This window comes from Centroberyx affinis, unplaced genomic scaffold, assembly GCF_046629955.1.
Source record: "Centroberyx affinis isolate AG114_WGS23_722 - 3 ecotype Tasmania unplaced genomic scaffold, CSIRO-AGI_Caff_v1 ptg001238l_1, whole genome shotgun sequence".
Taxonomy (NCBI): domain Eukaryota; kingdom Metazoa; phylum Chordata; class Actinopteri; order Beryciformes; family Berycidae; genus Centroberyx; species Centroberyx affinis.
Genome location: NW_027279751.1, coordinates 36,076 through 54,402, shown reverse-complemented (window position 1 = coordinate 54,402; position 18,327 = coordinate 36,076). Strand labels below are relative to the sequence as shown.

The 18,327-nt window shown below is 41.7% G+C and overlaps 1 protein-coding gene and 1 long non-coding RNA gene across 4 annotated transcripts; one reads left to right on the top strand and one right to left on the bottom strand.

Annotated features, from left to right (window-relative positions):
- Positions 1-1,540: 1,540 nt before the first annotated feature.
- Positions 1,541-4,160, top strand: LOC139648660 (uncharacterized). Its single transcript, XR_011695585.1, has 3 exons — positions 1,541-1,647; positions 3,621-3,702; positions 3,826-4,160. It is a non-coding gene; the product is annotated as an uncharacterized lncRNA (long non-coding RNA).
- A 4,926-nt stretch (positions 4,161-9,086) lies between these two features.
- On the bottom strand, positions 9,087-17,872 carry nod1 (nucleotide-binding oligomerization domain containing 1). 3 transcript variants are annotated; one of them, XM_071524842.1, is made up of 12 exons: positions 17,753-17,872; positions 16,925-17,121; positions 16,555-16,729; positions 13,994-15,806; positions 13,792-13,875; positions 12,739-12,822; positions 12,555-12,638; positions 12,372-12,455; positions 12,215-12,298; positions 12,022-12,105; positions 11,770-11,853; positions 9,087-10,775 (listed from the first exon to the last, which is right to left on the bottom strand). In XM_071524842.1, exons 2-12 carry the CDS (start codon positions 17,099-17,101, stop codon positions 10,703-10,705), a joined length of 2,826 nt encoding a protein of 941 aa, XP_071380943.1. In that variant the 5' UTR covers positions 17,102-17,121; positions 17,753-17,872; the 3' UTR covers positions 9,087-10,702. The 3 variants fall into 3 exon arrangements, 2 of the variants coding, with proteins under 2 accessions (XP_071380943.1, XP_071380944.1); XR_011695586.1 differs by lacking the exons at positions 9,087-10,775; positions 11,770-11,853; positions 12,022-12,105 and having other exon boundaries at positions 12,220-12,298; positions 12,560-12,638; XM_071524843.1 differs by lacking the exons at positions 9,087-10,775; positions 11,770-11,853; positions 12,022-12,105; positions 12,215-12,298 and having other exon boundaries at positions 12,313-12,455; positions 12,560-12,638.
- Between the last annotated feature and the right edge of the window lie 455 nt (positions 17,873-18,327).

Genomic DNA, 18,327 nt, shown 5'->3' with positions numbered 1-18,327 from the left:
TGGTATCGTGAAAAATCCTTACTAAATACTTATGCTTAAAAGTGATACACATAACACCTTTAATTCATGGAAAGATAGTAAGAATAAAGGTATAAATGACTCCTCCTAAGCACTGTGTGTCTGTACCTCCCATTCAGCTGTCAAGTGATTGAACCATGTCACGGTTTTATTATTTTAAAGCTGTCATCAGCCCATCAGTCATTTACTTTTATTGTCTCTCCATTTGTGGTGTAATACTGCAATCGTAGACGGTGTTTAAGGGGAGAGTGATGTTTCCTTCTTCCTTCTTTGATTTGGGAGGTGATGACACACAGATCAGGGACTCGCTTCCAAAGATCCAAAGAAAGCAGATACTGCAGGTGTTGATGGAATTCACCCACTTTGTGTGCCATCTCAGTATCACAGCATTGTTTGTGTTCATGTAAACCAAGGGGATGGTTCCTGCAGGTGTCTCTGAACCTTGTCTTGTACGCTAGGAGCAACAATAATGTCAGTGTGAGTGTGTGATAGCAAAGTGTGTGAGTGCATTAGAACAGTGGTTCTCAACGTGGGGTCCGGGGACCACCAGGGGTCCTTGAGGGGGTTCCAGGGGGTCCCCAGCAAATTGATGAATTGTTAAACTTTCATTAGTAAACACCATTAGAGAATGTAGAAGAATGACTGTTTTGATCATAGTTTCTCTGTTATCTCTCTACCTACAATACAGATAGTCATGGAATTCTGGACAAAATCATATCTGACAATAAAAAATATTCTCAGATTTGAGTTTTAGAGACAAAACTCATCAAATGGGGGTCCGTGGCCCTAATGTGGACTAAGTTAGGGGTCCTTGATATGAAAAAGGTTGAGAATCACTGCATTAGAAAACAGGAACTGTAGCTCAGTGGTGTGTGTGATCATGATCTAAGGTCGCCCCCTGCTGTTAGAACCCACAATATCAACTGAACAGGAGTATCATAGTGTTTGCATATAAACTAGGGTTTGACTGATGTGGATTTTTTTAAAGCCAGTACCAATATTTTTGGATTGAAGCTGCTGATCCCTGATATTTTGTGGCCATATTCAATATTTTTAAATGTGTTTTCAGTTTTCAGTGTTTCTCTCAGAATTTTAAAAGCCTCTGAAACAGCATGTAGACCATGAGAGACTAAAATTATCTATTGAAGCCTGGTATTATACATTACAGGAAACATATTCATGGATCTGATCAAAATGTCATTCATTAGAATCAGTTCAGGTTAAGGTCTTCCCATAAACAACCAGTGCAATATTGATCAATTCTACAATAAATACATAATCAATCAAACTGCATCATATCCATCATATCAGTGGTGGACTGGTTGACCAGATCCCATTTTTAATAAAAGGACAATATCGACACAATATAGCGGCAAACTGATATATCGGTCGAACCCCGATTTAAATATTTCCAAATGCCAAGGTTTTTAGAGGTCTTGTCTCATTGGCCTCCTGTTGTAAACAGTTCTGTAATCCTGTATATCTAGCTGTTCATGACTGTGTTGCCTTCTGTCTGCTTACAGAGGACGTCCTGACCAAGGATGCAGGAGAATGTGCAATCTGCCTGGAGGAGCTGGAACAGGGGGACACCATCGCTCGCCTGCCCTGCCTCTGTATCTACCATAAAGGGTACGAATCGCTTTCTAGGCAAATGCTGCATTGCTGTAGTTCTCCTCTGTTTATACGCCCCACCAAACCCCCTGTCCATATGATGAAGAGGTACTTTAGCGACCTTATGCCTCCCTCTCTCGCTCCTTCCTTCATTTTAAAGCTTGAATATGCAACTTTTCTCCTTAGATCTGTTCGAAACCGTTCCCTATTATAGAAATAGTGCACTATATAGGGGAGCATATCTATGTTCCCAGGGTCCTATGTTCGCCAGTTCAATATTCTGTTAACACACATTAACCCTCCTATTGTGTTCGGGTCAAATTTGACCTGTTTCAAGTTAAAATATTTCATAAATATTATCCAGTTTTTTTTTATTGGAAAAGGGTTCAAAACAGCTTTATAAACACAACAAAACCAATGGTTATCATTTTATTTAACCCTAACCCTAACCCAAACCCTAACCCTAACCCTAGAACTGGGGAACATAGGACCCTGGGAACATAGGAATGACTCCCAATAGGGAGTGTCCGCCATTTTGTACTAGTGTCCAAATTCTCGACAATTAATTTGATTCGCTATATAGTTCACTATAAAATACCCACAATGCACTGTAAATTGTCGTGAACAGATGATGTACCCTACAATCTTCTCGTATACCACAATGCAATGCAGTCGTGTCTCACCAAAGAAGAAGCGTCGTGCTAGTCGCTAGCTTGTGAGCTAGCTACCGTTAGCTCACACGCTTATTGTTTGCTAAAGCAAAACAGCTTACACCTTAGTTGACAAAACCACACTTGCACATGATTAGAATTTCAACAATTTATTTGTAATGCAATGTTCCAAACTAAGTACATTTCAACCAGCTGTCATGAGTGCCTGGTTTGTTTATGAGATGCTGGGCCCGTCTGGCTGCGTCACGGGAATATCCAGCACATTTTTTTTGAAGTAGTGTTGTTTAAAGTAGTGTCTGATACTTTGTTCGGTCGTTGCCCATATACAGTAGTTCACTATATGACAAACACTCCTTAGGGAATAGTGAGGGAGTGAACGAGTCAACCATTCCGAACGCAGCTCTTGAGACAGGAATATTGTACTGTTAGTCCCGCCCTCCTCCTCCTCAGCTGGTGTAGTTCCTGCCCCAACTCTTGATGAGCTGTCACCTAGCCTGAGCCACCACAGGCATGGAAACAGCAGACGTTTTTTTTTTTTCTTTTCCTTCTGCTTTACTCCATTGTTGTTGTTGCTGTGACTTCCCTGCTCTGTGGCTGCTAGACTCACCTCCATAGCCATGACTAACTCGCTGTTAGCCACACCCATACGGCCCACAGGAAATGATATACGCACCAAAACATCCCAACGTCACTGATTGCTGTACAACTTCAGGCAAACCGAAGATTTAGGCATGAACACAGGGTCACAGGCAGACTATAATCTAGAACAGTGGTTCTCTACATGGGGTCAGGGGACCACCAGGGGTCCTTGAGGGGGTCCCAGGGGTTCCCCAGCAAATTGATGAATCGTTAAACTTCATTTAGAAGAAGTTAACACAATTAGAGAATGCAGAAGAATGACTGTTTTGATCATAGTTTCACAGTTATTCTGGACAAAATCATATCTAACATTAAAAATATTCTCAGATTTGGGTCAGAGAGACAAAATCTCAATGGTGGACTGTCCAAATGGGGGTCTGTGGCTCTAATGTGGACTAAATTAGGGGTCCTTGATATGAAAAAGGTTGAGAATCACTGATCTAGAATATATCCTGTTTATTTGTTTTAAGGTCAAAAAAGTTGCATATTGCCGCTTTAACAGTATTGCTTATAACTGTTTTTATAACTGTTGAGATATATATATATATATATATATATATGTATACTGTATATAGATATCATTTTGTCTTGTACTCTTTCTATTCTAAAAAAAAGGAAGTGTTACTTATCTCGTCTCTCGTTTTTCTTTCTGTTCCTGAATCTCTTCCTCTGCTTTTCCAGCTGTATCGATGAGTGGTTCGAAGTGAACAGATCATGTCCAGAGCACCCATCAGATTAAAGCTTAAAGCCTTTTTTTGCACAGGTAAAGTTTTTGGCAAACAACTCGTAGAGATAGATAGATGTATTCTTTAATTGATAAGTCATTCTAGGCTTTTTCCACATACTTTTGATTTCCCTTGTATGTCCAATTCTTGTTTCCCGACAGGTATCCCACGATGAGAAGAGCGACCCCGCGTCATTTGCGACAAAAATACAGTGCGGATTCAAGGAGACTGCTGGACACTGTGACATACCAGTTATACCCCCTGCCCATCGTACCCGCCCCCCACCCCCCACCCCTCCTCCCCTGTACCTCGCTACCCCCTCGATATTCTAGTACCACGGTGTGCCAAAAACTCATGAAAGCAATCTTCAGGGATACACCATTTTATGCTGATGCTCTAGTTTCACACATGCACACTCACATCTTGAACTGGACGGACTGATATTACAGACAGATAAAGGGAGAGACCCTCTGCTCCCACACACCCCCCCACCCACCCCCCCTCCCCTCAACCTGACATTCAAACCCAGAAATGGGCGTTACGGACAGCAGACCTGTTTGGAGCTGATTGTACACCAGGACGTCGGACGAGGTGGAAGATGGTCCTGGAGGTTGGGGGTTCGGGATGGGGAGTATGGGGGTGTGCGTGTGTGTGTGTGTGGGCGGAGGGGGATGAGGTGGTGGAGGGTGGGGGTCAGCGATCATGCATAATCATTTCCCCCTCGTCCCCCTTCCTCCTTCACCTTCACCATCAGTGTCTACCAGTGCCTTCTTGCTGCGACAGCCCGGCCCCGGCAGGGACGATGCAGAGGAGCGACAGCGGCTGTTCTGATTGGCCGGCTGGATGGACCTGCAGGACCGACCGTCTCTCTGCTCTACCACAACTACTGTTCCACTGGTCCGGGACAAACAGGCCAGAAATCCTTCACCTTTGCATAAAAGCACCAAAATGTGTACACGTGTACGGTTTGATGTCCTCGACATTTGCAGAATTGGAATCAATACGGATTGGCTGATACTTTTTCCAGACCTTGATTTGTTTTGAAGATTTTGTCTGGTGTTCAATATGATTTACGCAGACAGACATCTTGCCCCTGCTAACTAGGTCATATCACTGTATAGATGAAGACTGTTCTTCACAGCGACAAATATCAGAATATGTGAGATGATTGGCAGGGTTCCTACACGGTTTCCATTTTAAAATTCCAGATTTTTCCCAGACCCTATGTTCTTGACTGGATTTGATTTTGGTGGGTATTTGATATAATGCATGCTGACAGCGGCTGGGTAATAAGAGCGTCCCTCTATCTGAACATTATTCTTCACAAAGTGGGTCTACAACAACATAAAAGCTAGAATTATGTGTGTATCGGACCTGAACCGCAACATTTTCCATACTTTTCCAGACATTTTTTCAATTTCCCAAACTATTCAAGACCTGGAAATGATCAAATTCATTTTTAATACTTTTCCAGACTTTCCAGACCTGCGTAGGAACTCTGCTGATTGTCATAGATCAGTGGTTCTTAACCATGTGCCATGGAGGGCCAACAATCTGGTTCTGGTTTCACTGATTAGTTCCTCTTCTCTGGTTGAAGGTGTGTCAATCAGTGAGATCAGCTGCTGCATTTGGTTGCAATGAAAACCTGCAGACTCTTGGACGTCAATGGACCATGGTTGAGTACCACTGTCATAGATAGTGCAATGGTAATGCTGTCGGTTTTCTTAAAATTACAATTTCATTGTATTTATTTACCCATTATTTATTTAAATACATCACGATCTGAATAGTTTATGATTTTTTTCCACAGCACTATTGTATTCATTGGCCATCTAAACATAGCTGTAGACATAATTTTCCGAATCCCATCATGGTCAGTTGGGCAGATATGGAGGAAAACCCATTTGCTGGTAATGAGGGGAAAAAAAATAGCTGGTTTTACGATGGCTCCGATTCTGAAAATGTTCAGGGCGTTGAACTGTACACCGATTTTTTGTGCTTTTACACAAATTTGAAGGATTTGTGTACATTTGACCTGGACTATACAGTTTATATCAGCGGTCTCCACCCATGTGCCATAATCAGTGAAATCAGCTGCTGTAGTGATTTGGCTGGAATGCAAACCTGCAGACTCGTGACTCTAAATGGCACACGGACAGAGACCGCTGGTGTACGATATATATATCTCACCCTGGCAGCCACACAGAGATTAGCTGTGCCCTGTGATACACTGTCCCACCACGTGGTGGCGCTACAGAGCTTTCTAGTCCCTCTCTGTGATCCGACGAGGCGGGAGCAGTGTGGACGGCTCCACGCTCCTCCGGACAGGGAGAATGTTGCTTTCATAGTTTGTAGCAAATAGTGTGAATGTCTGGCAAGTCTGTGTACATACTCTTTAGCTTTTTACAGGGGTCACACCTTCCTTCATCCTTCGCTCAATCTGACTGTTTCAATCATTTATTTATCATGATTTTTCGTTAATTACACAAGTGATTTACGCGCGAGCAGATTTGACGATGAGTAATGACGTAGTTTAGAGGGAAAGTACAACAAATCTGGCCTTAACAGAAACGAGAATGGCACTTTGGTCTTGTGTTGTTTGTCTCTAACAGCTGCCTCATTTAGCACAGCGACTTAACCATCTATTGGAATAAACCACGTAACCCTCTGGCTTATGGTAATGGAGGTGAAGGGATGCAGAGGAGGAATGGCTGGTGTCAAATTATGCCAAAACCTGTCAAACCAGAGAGGGAACGGTGGAACTCGATGCTCATGTTTTATGATAAGAACAGATCCTCAGCGATGGCCGAGGCTTGCGTCGGCTGGAGTTCCCATGAACGGTTTTGTGACCCGTTTCCACCTCCACCATCATGTGTTCTCATATTTAAAAAGGCCTTGAAATCTCTTTAAGGGTTTAAGAGCTTTTTAAGGGCATGCTGCTGGCTGCTAAGATCTACAAGGAACCTCTTTCACATCAGCTTGTGGGGAACAGAAAGAAAAACGGATTTGAACTGAATGAGGCAGAGACGATTTAGATTCATTGCTTTTACAATCAGTTCATGTGTTGTGCTCGATCTCAATAATGGAGAGAATGTAGAATATACTGTTAAGAGGACAAGCCTTGTGTCATGATGAATAATGCTGAATATCCTATGAAAACCCACAGATTTCATCTCTTAGCTCCACTGTAAATCATTATTGACCAGTTTGGAGTATCTGAGAAATGGATTTGACTCTCCAGGTTGGGTCAGATCCTCCTGTGTTCTCAAATGTGTTAGACATAAAACAAACGCGCTACCCTGCTCAAAAAATGATGAATTCCTATGCGGCATGTTTTATCATGCAACCAACTATATAGGCCCTTTTAACAAACATGGCTGCCGTGCTTCTGCAGGGTATAGCTCGGTTCTCACTATTGCCAGCAATGTTAAAAAGCCAACTTTTTGTTGTCCGCAACTCTGTCTGTGGTCACTTTCAACATAGTGTATAACAGTGACTCTCAACCTTTTTCATATCAAGGACCCCTGATTTAGTCCACATTAGGGCCATGGACCCCCATTTTGATGAGATTTTGTCTCTCTGACCCAAATCTGAGAATATTTTTATATTGTTAGATATGATTTTGTCCAGAATCCCATGACTATCTGTATTGTAGGTAGAGAGATAACAGAGAAACTTTGATCATTCTCTAATTGTGCTAACTTCTTGTAACTGAAATAACGGCAAAGTTTAATAATTCATCAATTTGCTGGGGACCCCCTGGAACCTCCTGAAGGACCCCTGGTGGTCCCCTGGACCCCCCGTTGAGAACCACTGGTGTATAACACAGTACAGGTGTTGTCATTGACATATCTGTCTGTTTCTGTTGTCAGACGACTGCGCAAGTAACCGTGATCGAGGGTCACAAACTGCTAACTGGCTAACGGTAATTTCTGTACTGTAAAAAATTATGACCGAAAACTAGAAAAAATAGTCTTGCCATAGACACGCATTGACAGAACTTCATACCATCCGGATGTATTCACTATTTTTATTTTCAGTAGACGGTTAGCATTTTGTGACCCTCGATCAAATCACCGTTCTATGCCCCGCGTAAGTACAGGTGCCATGTTTGTGAAAAGGACCTATTCACATCCTGGCAGGAGTTCCCCTATTTGCACATGGAAATCCCCTGTACACAGTATTGTTACTGTTTGGACCCACAGCTATGTGATTGGACTAGAAGACACAGCGGTGTATCGGCTCAAGGTTGGGAAGCATCTTTGTATGTCCGGTCTCTGTGTTGCACTGGAGTGTGTGGGGCACTGAGCATACAATACCAGGACAGCCTTACATGAGCTACTCTATAATCAGTCAAGCACCTTTTAGCCCATTTCAACTTTTGTCTTTTATATTTTTTATAATTTATTTCTCGTTTGGTTAAGTGTGCGTGTGTGTTTGGGGGGGGGGGGGGTCATTGTATGTGAGTGTATGTTTTGCTGCTCGTGTTTCAATTGCCAGTTCTGAGCCCGAAGCGATCCCATTGGATCCAAATCTACCATCATAAAAAAAATAGTTCAATCTTTCTTTTTTTTTTTTTTTTTTTTTTGCTGTCAGAAATCATAAAGTGGGCTGTCTTGCAAGACGCTGACAATAAGCATAACTTATGAAATGTAACAGAGAATGTTTTGCTTGTGTGAAGTCCAATTAGTAACTGATAATACAAAGAAAAATACCTTAATTTTGGTAATCCATCCCAGGGTAATTCTGTAACAGGCTGAAAAAATACATGCTTAGATGTATTGTTTATCTCTTTTTTTTTTTCTGGAAATTTTTAGTTATACTGTAAATGTTATAACATTCCATTCATGTAAAAATATGTACAGAAAGCAAATTAAAAGAGTGAATCTTTTGAATAACACTTTACATTTTACTTATTGCATTTTTGTGCCACCTATCATGTTATTTTATGTTTAAAGCTGCACTAGTGAAAATGTTAATGTACTTATCAGTCTAAAGCACAAAGCAAGGCTGCAACAAAGAAGAGCGTCCCATCCCCACTAATTGAGATGCCATAGATTCTCCCTGTTTGCCCAAATGAAATTCTGGTGTCAAGGTATCAAGTTACCTCAAAGTAAGATAAAAAAAAAAAAATGACCATCTAGAATAAAAGAGCTTCCACTTTAAGTTTCATATCCCTTAGTACAGTTTTACAGAGCTGGAATATGGCTGTAGTGGTGATAGGTATTGATGGTGTCTGATATCAATATAATTTAGAGTTAGCTTCAATGAGAATTAAGAACGGGGCACCAGACAACAGACAGCATCAACAGGTCTCATCTGAAGGAGTGAGTTCTTGGCATGTTTGAATTTAAACCCACACAATGAGCACAGGAGGTGACTTTATGCAAAACAATATATTTATTACTAAAGCACACTCAATAATCAGGTACATATAAGTGAATATGGTACAGTATATACAAGAGGTATACCTATTAATTGTGATGAATAAATGGCAATAGGAATAGATGATCACGTGAACACATACAATACTGACAATTAAACAGCAGTCATGGAAGTTGAGCAGTGGAAGACATGAGTCAGCAACGATAGTAATAAAGGGGCAACAATATAACTATGTGGAAAACTGACTTAGATTAATTTTTGAATAACTGAATAGTTACTATATAACTACAGGGAGCCGTAATAAAGTGTGTGATGTGTGAACCTTTTGTTGTGATGGGTAAGGGGTGTGTGTGTGTGTGGGCTAGTGTATTGAGCTCATTACATATGCATAAAACATTGATTTTGGCTCCAGATCCATCCAATATGATTGACCGTCGTAACATTGACATTATTAAACTCAGCGCAAATTCCTGAACACTTCGATATCAAACATGGCTATCTAAGCCCCATGTAAAGATAAATAGAATAATGCAAATAACTATTATATAAAACATCACAGTTACACATAAAAATAGACATATACATTAGAGTCCACCACAATGTGATAACCAAGGTTTCACTAGGCTGTATCAAAGATTTCTCCTGATTTTGGATACACTCCAATGTGTCTCATCTCAGACTCTTTGGGGATTAACAAAGACAGGGATAAGTGTTAAGAGTTTTATGGTTATTTACCAGGTCTGTTCCTTGATACCATCTTCTAGGGGTGGAAATCAGATCATTTACGTTGAGGTCAGTGCCCTTTCCTCACGATCTCACAGTCTTCCCCCACAATACTGATCTGTTATCAAGGAAGAGGCTCACACAGGATACAAGGGCCTTTCCAGATGTGAGATGACTTTTTTTTTACCAGATAAGTCAATTGAGAACCAATTCTTATTTACAATGACGACCTGGCCAAGAGGCAGAAACAGAAGGCAAGTCGGTGCAAGACATTAACACATAAATACAGCAAGTACATAACATTAGTCAAATTTAAGACATCACAATATATACAGTATATACAACAACAAAAATATGTGTACTATGGACCAGAAGAAGCAAATTCAAAAGCAGGTGCAGTGATCAGAAACTATCGCTTGTAATGAGTTATTAAAGGAGGGGAACGGAATGAAGGTGTGGAGTTTTAGCATCTTTTGCAACTCATTCCAGTCACTAGCAGCGGCAAACTGGAATGAGTGGAATGAGGCCAAAGGAGGTGAAGACTTAAGGAATGACCATAATAATGAATTTGCCAGAACATAAATTGCGGTTACTGATGAAGATATTGAGTAGTGAGCGGAGGTATGGGGGGGGTTTGCCAGTGATCGTTTTATAAATGAACCAATTCTTGCTCTGACTTTGGAGAGCAGTGTAACAATGCTGATGTGGGTGCATTCACTTCATGGTTGTGCAAGATGCCTGACATGTAACAGTGTCCTCTGCAGTCAAACTGGCCAAACAGTTGCAGCCAGAATAAAGCATATAATACCTTACAAATATGCTAATGCCAAAACAGCGCACACATATACACATACTACAGCAATCCTCCCATACAGGTCTTTGCTCTTATACACATATTACACACATGCCTCCCTCTCACCCAGTGCCTACTCAGTGAAACCGCAGCCTTTTCTCTGCCAAGAACAGTTTCTCTTCCTCTTCAGAGAGTCGGTTTCCTTTCACACTGTGGGAGCATGATCAGACACCACATGACAATCAGGAAATGCATTCACACACGCACTGTAAATACATTTGAAAGTGGCTGTGATGGCATGGAGGGTTTGGCTACTACCCTAACAATTACAGACTAGTTCAGCGAATAATTATCGTTAATTATAATTAATTAACAAAAGGCACTTGAGCTGCCATAGTCACCATGACCAGTTGAAGTCATTAATTAAGCTAATTAATGCATAAATTAGCAAATATTTCTCTTCTTGTTTTACGTGCAAAAGGCAAACATTTATTCTAGCTGAATAAGCGCAAATAAACAAAAGCACATAAAACAGCAAAAGATGAGGATAGGCTGGTATAACACATGCATCTATATTCCTGAGGTTTGTGTTGTGCGTGAATGTGCACCTCCGTAAAGGCTCGTCGCGGTTAGAGATTGGAACCAGAACAATACGTTTACCTCAACATGTTTAGCTCAAGAAAATGTTTACCTCAATGTTTACCTCAACAAAACGTTTACCTCAATATGTTTACCTCAACAAAATGTCTACCTCAACAAAATGTTTACCTCAATATGTTTACCTCAACAAAATGTCTACCTCAACAAAATGTTTACCTCAATATGTTTAGCTCAACAAAATGTCTACCTCAATGTTTATCTCAACAAAACATTTACCTCAATATGTTTACCTCAACAAAATGTCTACCTCAATATGTTTCCCTCAAGAAAATGTTTACCTCAATATGTTTAGCTCAAGAAAATGTTTACCTCAATATGTTTACCTCAACAAAACATTTACCAATGTTTACCTCAACAAAACGTTTACCTCAATATGTTAAGCTCAACAAAATGTCTACCTCAATATGTTTACCTCAACAAAACGTCTACCTCAATATGTCTACCTCAACAAAACGTTTACCAATATGTTTACCTCAACAAAATGTTTACCTCAACATGTTTACCTCAACCAGGGCTAGTTAGAGAGGATATAATGGTCTCTCACCAGATCTCTTTGAGTGCTGTATTGTGAGAAAGGGCCTCAGACAGGTGTTTCATCCCATCCACAGTGAACTGGTTACTGATTAACCTGCAGACAAACATATGAAGTAAGGCAGATGCTGACAGTACATGTCAGACCAGGGTATTCAACAGCATGGCAGGTCTGATCTATAGTTGAATCATCTGAAGAGACTGGTGGGGCGGGCAGTGTACGCATACAATACAGTATGTGTATATGCATGCATGGTTGCCTTACCACAGGTGGGATAGTCCCGTGTTCGCTCTGATCAATTCAGCCAAGTGTGGAGCCACATCATCGGACAACTCATTCTGCACCAACCTGTAACGGCAAATAGTTGCTGCACTGCTCTACATACAGTAGTTCTATTTGAACAAAATCACTTAGCGGAGATGAATGAGTGATGGTCCACTATGTGTCAGAGGCCTACCAGAAGATCCTGAGGCAGCTATTCTCCTTCAGTGCTTCAGCCAAGCTCTTCCCACCTTCTGACGTGATGCCATTGGCCGAGAGACTATAACAAAGCAATCAAATGAGTAACTTTGGTCGATGAGTTTTATTGGCTCGGTGACCAGTTGCCTTCTCACCTGAGGTTGGTAAGTCTTGGGTGGTTCCTCAAAGCTTCTGCGAATGCTTTTGCTCCCTCATCACCAATGGTGTTCCCCCACATTCTGGAAACAAGAACATTTAACCTTAACCTCAATCTGAGGTGCATCCGAAAATAGGCATACAACTCCTGATGTGAAACGGCACTCAGGGTAAACTCTTACCCTACATCAAATATAGATTTGCTCTTCTGAATGGCGCTGGCCAAATACTTCCCACCAAGAGTCGTGATCTTGTTGTTGCCAATCCTGAGGACAAAGGAGTAGCAGCAATATTAATTCAAGATGGATGAAACAAAATAAATTATTTTTTAAAACAACTGTGTGCAAGTTAGAATTGGTAGCATACTTCACGACTCGCAACTTTGGGCATTCCTCAATTATCTGAGCAACTAGTTTGGCTCCAACATCTGTGATGTTATTTTTATAAAGCCTGAGGAGAGAAACAGTTAAAGGCACATTAATCTATGAACTTTATCGACCTCTATTGGTGACCAGTAAGAACTGAAACAACATCAATAGACCTTTTCCCCTCCTACACAAGTTTCTGGCACAGAAACATCTAGTGAAGAGGTAATATATTGCCTTGTTAAATACTGGAATAATAATACTACTGCTTTGTCATTTGGTTTTTTGGCTTGGGAACAAGGTTTTTTAGCTTTTGTAGCTGAAATGTGTTGAGACACTGGTCGCTCACTCGTAGCACCATTGAGCAGTAGAAGAGTTTTTGTTCCAAAACAGAATATGGCCTGGAAAGTATCATGAATCATTGGTATTGATCAACAACACTATCACTCCCCACAGCAAAACTTCTGATTACCAATTTTACATGCAGATCCAGGCTTTTTGATAGCATGAAAAAACATCTAGGGCTGCGACTAACGATTATTTTCATTGTCGATTAATCTGTCGATTATTTTCTCGATTAATCGATTAGTTGTTTGTTCTATAAAATGTCAGAAAATCGAAAATGAAAAATGTCGATCAGTGTTTCCCAAAGCCCAAGATGATGTCCTCAAATGTCCTGTTTTGTCCACAACCCAAAGATATTCAGTTTACTGTCATAGAGGAGTAAAGAAACCAGAAAATATTCACATTTAAGAAGCTGAAATCAGAGAATTTTGACTTATTTTTCTTAAAAAATTACTCAAACCGATTAATCGATTATCAAAATAGATGGCGATTAATTTAATAGTTGACAACTAATCAATTAATCGATTAATCGTTGCAGCTCTAAAAACATCACTGAAAGTTTTCAATGAAAAAATGCAATACCGAGATAATCGCATTTCAAAAACAAACTTATTTCATACAGGTTAACATAATACTGAATACTGATAATACTGAATACTGCAGCTTATTCAGCTTTAAGTACGCTGGAACAATTGACATGTTTACTCACCCCAGGACCTCCACCACTTTGTACTTACACAGCTCCTCTGCCAGCACCTCAATGCTGCTGTCAGAGAGCTGATTAACACACAACCTGGAAGAAATAGTTTCGATTAGTGTTAAAAATAATATACACAGTGAGTCTGGTGTTGTATCAGTTAATATCCTTCATCAGTGAAAAACAAAACGTTTAGATTAGGCCATGTCTGTACCTGACCACTGTCATCTTACAGAAGGACGGCTTCAGCTGCTTGACCCCATAGTCACCGATGTTGTTGTTATCCATGTCAACCCCCAGCAGTTTCTGACGGTGCTGCAGTACAAAGTTCAGGGCAGTGCAGTCGCCTGAGTACACATTACAATAGCCCAGCTTAATGAAGTTGGCTGTGATGCCCTTCGCTGTCAACTGGGCCACGTCTTTGCTTCCCATCTCAAAGATGCATCTCAGCATCCACAGGAAATTGGGCAAAACATGAACCTTCATGCCGCCATCGCTCTTGTAAGGGGGAAGGCCATGGAGGTGGGACTTCACACTGGTGGAAAGGTAGGATTTTAGGACAGCCCGTTTGTTCTTTAACAGCAATGGAGATACCATATGCTCCATCAAGCCAGTGTGGGCCTTGGAAAGCAGTCCACACAAGAAAAGATTAGCAAACTGAAGGTGCTCGTTAGTTTTGAATGGGTCCTTTCCTGTGGGCTTTGAAGACCCACTAATGCAGGAGACACAAGGCAGACAAAATTTCTCTCTTCTCCTACTGCATTCCGTGAAGAACTTGAGGACGGAGCTCACAGCAGCCTGGTCATCCAACACTAGAGAAAATGCAGCCAAGAAAGACTGCAGGGTGACGTGGAGGAACTCAAAGGTGGCAGGACTTCCACAGGCATCATAGTGGCTAACAGGTCGGAGAAAGCCCACAAGCAGGTCCTCCTCTGTCAGGCCGCAAGTAGTAATCTCCTCTTGGTTGAAAATAAAGCTGCCTCTCTCCATACCCTGGAGGGCCAGCTTGGCAAAGGCTGCCAGGGGTCTCAGCCCTGCTTTGAATGTCTCTGAGGTGCACCTAGTGCTTCTCTTCAGCAAACCTGGTGGAGGCAAGGCCGCACGGCTGAGGCAAACCTCGGACAACAGGAAGAAAATGTCTGTGAGTGTGACACAGGTTTCAGGCAGCTCGAAACTATCGTGCATGGTGTGCAGGTGCCTGAAGCTCTTGAATACGATCCAGCAGAAGAGTGGGGTGGAGCAGAGGCCACAGAGGTGGGGGCTAGCATCCAGCTGAACTGACACCAGGTCTCGGTGCTCCTGCTCCTTGAAGTGCAGACCGGTGTAGGTCTTCAGGTGAACTGGGGAGAACCCTCGGAGAGCCACCTTCTTTCTGAGCACCCTGCTCTGGACCTCGGTCCCTGCCCGGGCTGTCAGCACCTTCTGGGAACCCTTGAGAAGTTTCCCACAGAGCAGGTTGATGAGCAGCAGGAGGGGATGTGCCCTCTCCTCTGGTGAGACTACCTCAGGTACATTCAACAGGCATAGATCCCCCTGGATTTCATCATAGCCATCAAATGTAAAAAGAGCCTTCTCTGGGAAGCGTACGATGTAATTAAACACCTCACCGTCCGGATCTTGGTCTGGGTAGCAGTTGTGCTTGAAGAGCAGGTCTCTGAGGGAGATCTCGTCTGTCTCTTTGAAGGTGCTGAACATCCTGCAGCGGAACTTGAAGAAGAACATGGCATCTGTCTGAAGCTCCCTCTTGGACCAAAGGTTCTGGAGCTTCTGCAGGAGGATGGACTTGCCCACGCCGGCGTCCCCCATCACATATATTGTCTCAGCTTCGGGATTGAAGACCCCCTGTTCCCCTAGCAGCTGGTCCAGACTCTCCAGGAAGCCAAGGCTCTCATTGCAGTCATTGAGCAGCTCCATCAGTGTGTCAGTGTAGAGGTCCTCCAGCAGGGTCTCCTCGCGCTGACCATACGACATGATGAAGCGGGTGTCCCGGCCCATTTCATGCCTCAGTTTCTCACAGTACTTGCTGACTGAAAGGGAAGCAAACCAGCAAGTTAGTACAATACATAAACCCTTTCCTGACAGCATTAGTATTACCAGGGGAGGTCTTCATTTTTGGTCATTTTTACTTCAGGACCACAGGAATTTTAGCCCATACAGAACAAACATGTCAGCGATTTCCTCCGGCTACCGGCTAAAACTTCTAGCTGAAATTACCTACTGTATTTTGTGTTAACTTGTGACGTCCTAGGGTAATTTTAATCCCATCTGGATCAACAGCTGGTGTTTAATGCAATATCAAACTTGCGCACATGCATCTGGTTTATAAGACTTTGTTGCAGAGTTGCAGGGTAGAGCAGCATCACTTTATAGATTAGCAACTTTAACGATGCCCATGGTCATTGCAGCAGGAAAAGTAATAGGCTTCAGCAAGGCAAATAGATTATAAGCGCAGAAATAGAAATATGAAATAATAGGAAGAGATTAAACACAGTTTGGTGGCAAGAATAGTGTATCAGAGTTCAGGAGCTGCTGTGTCTGGCGTTACATGGAGCCATTTCAAGAGAGTTGAACCAGTTTTTCTCTACTGTGGGTGATGTTGTGCCATATGGTCCTGGATTACCACGATTCCCCAGAAAATTATTTTGAGCAAAATAATACCGACCTCACCTAGTAGTACTAATGCCATCAGGAGAGTCTATTGTCTATAACTAAATCTGAGAATCAATGAAAAAAATCTATTCTCAGATTATAATTGTATCAGGCTGAGATACTTACTGGGATCCGTGTTAACCACTGTTAGCGCCTGTACGAAATCTCTTGGGTGGTAGTTGATCTCTTTCAGCCATGGCTGGAGATCTATATATGCATCGTATACTTTATATAGGATGTAAATAAAGTATTCACAGGCCTCCTCCCCTTTACATTGGACCAGCTCCAAGATTTTGCGTACCTACAAAATAATCATCATGAAAATAAAATGAGTGTTTCTGTTATAATTTCACAAACAATAATTGTTACTTTACTGTTATTTGGGATTTTTAATCAGAAAACATTTCACAGCAGGATACACAATTTACAAAAAAAAAAAACAAGGACATGAAATGCGGCAGTTGGCAATGGCCAGATCCTCTTTTCATTTTACTACCTGATCTGTCTTGGTGATGGTGCGCTCTACAATCTCCACATCTTCTTCACAGAAGAAGTCACTGGCCGACAGGTTGTCCAGGATGCACTGAATGCTCTTCACCCGAGAGACCAGCAGCTCTCGGTGGTATGTGAGGATGAGGCGGCTGGACACGTTGCCTTCCTCTCTCTGACCCATATTTATGGCAGGTCAGTCACCTTTATAGTGGGATAACAAATGACACACTATGTAGCCTAAACCTGTTTGACAGCAACATAACATGACGGATACATCATTTTCTCTTTCGCTCGTATGGGGACATCCTCTCGCCAAACTCCATTAGAAAATCTGTCAATTTATTGCGCCTTGCTTATGAACAAAGGTATGCACCTCGAAGAACTTGACTTTAGACGAATTGAGAATCAATACGATGTTCTGGTAAATTCGGCATACCAGTGATCCAAGTGCCACTTAATTTCAATAAAATATCAACTTTTGGAATTGATTCACACTTATCGCCACCGCCCCCCACAGTGCATTTTGGTGGGAGAAGATTGTGGGACTAGCAGGTGAACTCATTCAGAAAGTTGAAATTTTGCAGTGCAGATTGGTGGGTCGCTTGTATGCCGAACTAAAGAGTAGATCGTACTGATTTTTAAGTCTTGTTATGCCAGATATGCAAGTTTCCCGAAAACCGAGACAACCTTAAAGTGACGCAGTTTTCATGGAGTTTGGTATACCGTTCTCTCCATTCGAGAGAACGGCACGTACGGGCTACATGTTGTAAGCCAACTGTAAAACAAAAACATTCTTGCTATAAACACTATAACGGCACAATTTTAACCCTACCATAGTGTAGTATCCACACCCAAGCTCTTCAAATATCACCACTGGAAGAAAACACGATGAAACAACGACTCTCTATTCAAATCTATAGCCTACTACTTTCTGTACATTTTACAAATTTTCCGATTCAAATATACGTCGATCTAACCTGCCTGTTATGGGAAGTGAAAGCTTGAGTAGACGTGGATGGGCGTTACTTCTCTTCTCTCTCGCAATTCTTATGCTGCCTTCACGTACTGTCGGAAATAAGACTTTAACACACATGAACGATCCAACAAAGTGTTCAAGTAATGTCAGAATTTGCTGTAGCAGTCACTATACAATGTATTCACCTTCTTGACTATATCTTACCTCATACAGAGCAGACAGTTCTACAATTCAATACTAAATCAACAACTAAAATCTTCCCATATGGATCACTTTAACAAAATCTTATCAAATGTCGGTCCATGAACAATCCGCTGTTCAAGTTGCCACATTGTGACATTGAGTCATTAGAGAAAAATAGTGGTGAGAATGGAAATCGTGTCAACAACTGATAGCAGAAGTGATTACTTCCATATGTTACCATTTGGCAT